Source organism: Nothoprocta perdicaria, unplaced genomic scaffold (genome assembly GCF_003342845.1).
Source record: "Nothoprocta perdicaria isolate Ctin4 unplaced genomic scaffold, notPer1 scaffold_972, whole genome shotgun sequence".
NCBI lineage: Eukaryota > Metazoa > Chordata > Aves > Tinamiformes > Tinamidae > Nothoprocta > Nothoprocta perdicaria.
This window is the reverse complement of record NW_020456279.1, coordinates 7,600-9,025: the sequence shown is the minus strand read 5'-3', so window position 1 is coordinate 9,025 and position 1,426 is coordinate 7,600. Positions and strand designations below refer to the sequence as shown.

Genomic DNA, 1,426 nt, shown 5'->3' with positions numbered 1-1,426 from the left:
TGGAACCGGGTGATCGTGGAGAAGCCCTTCGGGCGCGACCTGGCCTCCTCGGACGCGCTCTCCGCGCACCTGGGCCGCCTCTTCGGCGAGGAGCAGCTCTACCGCATCGACCACTACCTGGGCAAGGAGATGGTGCAGAACCTCATGGTGCTGCGGTGAGGACCCGCCGGTGTCCCCCRGTGTCCCCCGGTGTCCCCCGGTGTCACCCCGGTGTCGCTCCGGTGCCGCAGGTTCGGGAACCGGCTCTTCGGGCCCATCTGGAACCGGGACCACGTGGCGTGCGTGGTGGTGACCTTCAAGGAGCCCTTCGGCGCCGAGGGCCGCGGCGGCTACTTCGACGACTTCGGCATCATCCGGTGAGCRCCGGCGCCGCGGGGACACCCCRGGGACAYCCCCACCCTAGGGACACCCCGAGGACACCTCAGGGACACCTGGGGACACTTGGGGACACCTGGAGACACCCCGGGGACACCCCAGGGACATGCGGGGACACCTTGGGGATACCTTGGGACACCCTGGGGAAACCTTGAGACACCTGGGGACACCCCAAGGACACACTGGGAACACCTAGGGACTCCCGGGGACACCCCAGGGACACCTAAGGACACCGTGGGGACACCCGCACCCTGGGGACACCTGGGGACACCCTGCGGACACCCACCTCCTGAGGACACCCCAAGGACACCCTGAGAACACTCCAAGGACACCCTGGGGACAGCCGGGGACGCCTAGGGACACGCGGGGACCCCTTGGGGACACCCAGGGACACCCTGGGGACACCCTGGTGACACCGCGGTGACGCCGCGGGGCCGTCTCTGCAGGGACGTCATGCAGAACCACCTGCTGCAGATGCTCTGCCTGGTGGCCATGGAGAAGCCGGCCTCCACGGCCCCCGACGACGTGCGCGACGAGAAGGTGCCCGCGGGGTCCCCACGTCCCCGCGGGGCCACCCGCGGGGTCCCCAGGGCCCCTCAGTGCTGTTCGGGGCGGGGTGGGGCCTCCAAGAGGCTCCGTTGGGTCTGGGGTCTCCAGGAGGCTCCGCTGGGTTTGGGGTGTCCAGGAGGCTCCATTGGGTCTGGAGGCTCCATTGGGCCTGGAGGCTCCAAGAGGCTCCGCTGGGTCTGGAGGCTCCAAGAGGCTCCGCTGGGTCTGGAGGCTCCAGTGGGTCTGGAGACTCCATTGGGTCTGGGGGCTCCTAGAGGCTCCATTGGATCCGGAGGCTCTGTTGAGTCTAGGGGCTCCAAGAGGCTCCATTGGGTCTAGGGGCTCCATTGAGGTTAGGGGCTCCAAGAGGCTCCGTTGGGTCTGGAGGCTCCGTTGGGTCTGGGGAACCTTGGGGAGGTTCCCAGGTCCTCCAAGGTGTCCTGGGGACCCCCTGGCGCCTCTTGGAGTCTCTGGGGAGGTTCCAGGGTCCTCCAAGGTGTCT

At 68.4% G+C, this 1,426-nt stretch overlaps 1 protein-coding gene across 1 annotated transcript in view; it reads left to right on the top strand.

Annotated features, from left to right (window-relative positions):
• Nucleotides 1-6: 6 nt before the first annotated feature.
• G6PD (glucose-6-phosphate dehydrogenase) overlaps nucleotides 7-1,426 on the top strand; it is a 7,467-nt gene continuing 6,047 nt past the window's right edge. Inside the window, exons 1-3 of the mRNA XM_026053271.1 lie at nucleotides 7-155; nucleotides 231-356; nucleotides 822-957. Of these exons, the coding sequence (XP_025909056.1) occupies nucleotides 130-155; nucleotides 231-356; nucleotides 822-957 (288 nt within the window). The 5' untranslated portion in view covers nucleotides 7-129. The remainder of the gene's footprint in view (nucleotides 156-230; nucleotides 357-821; nucleotides 958-1,426) is intronic.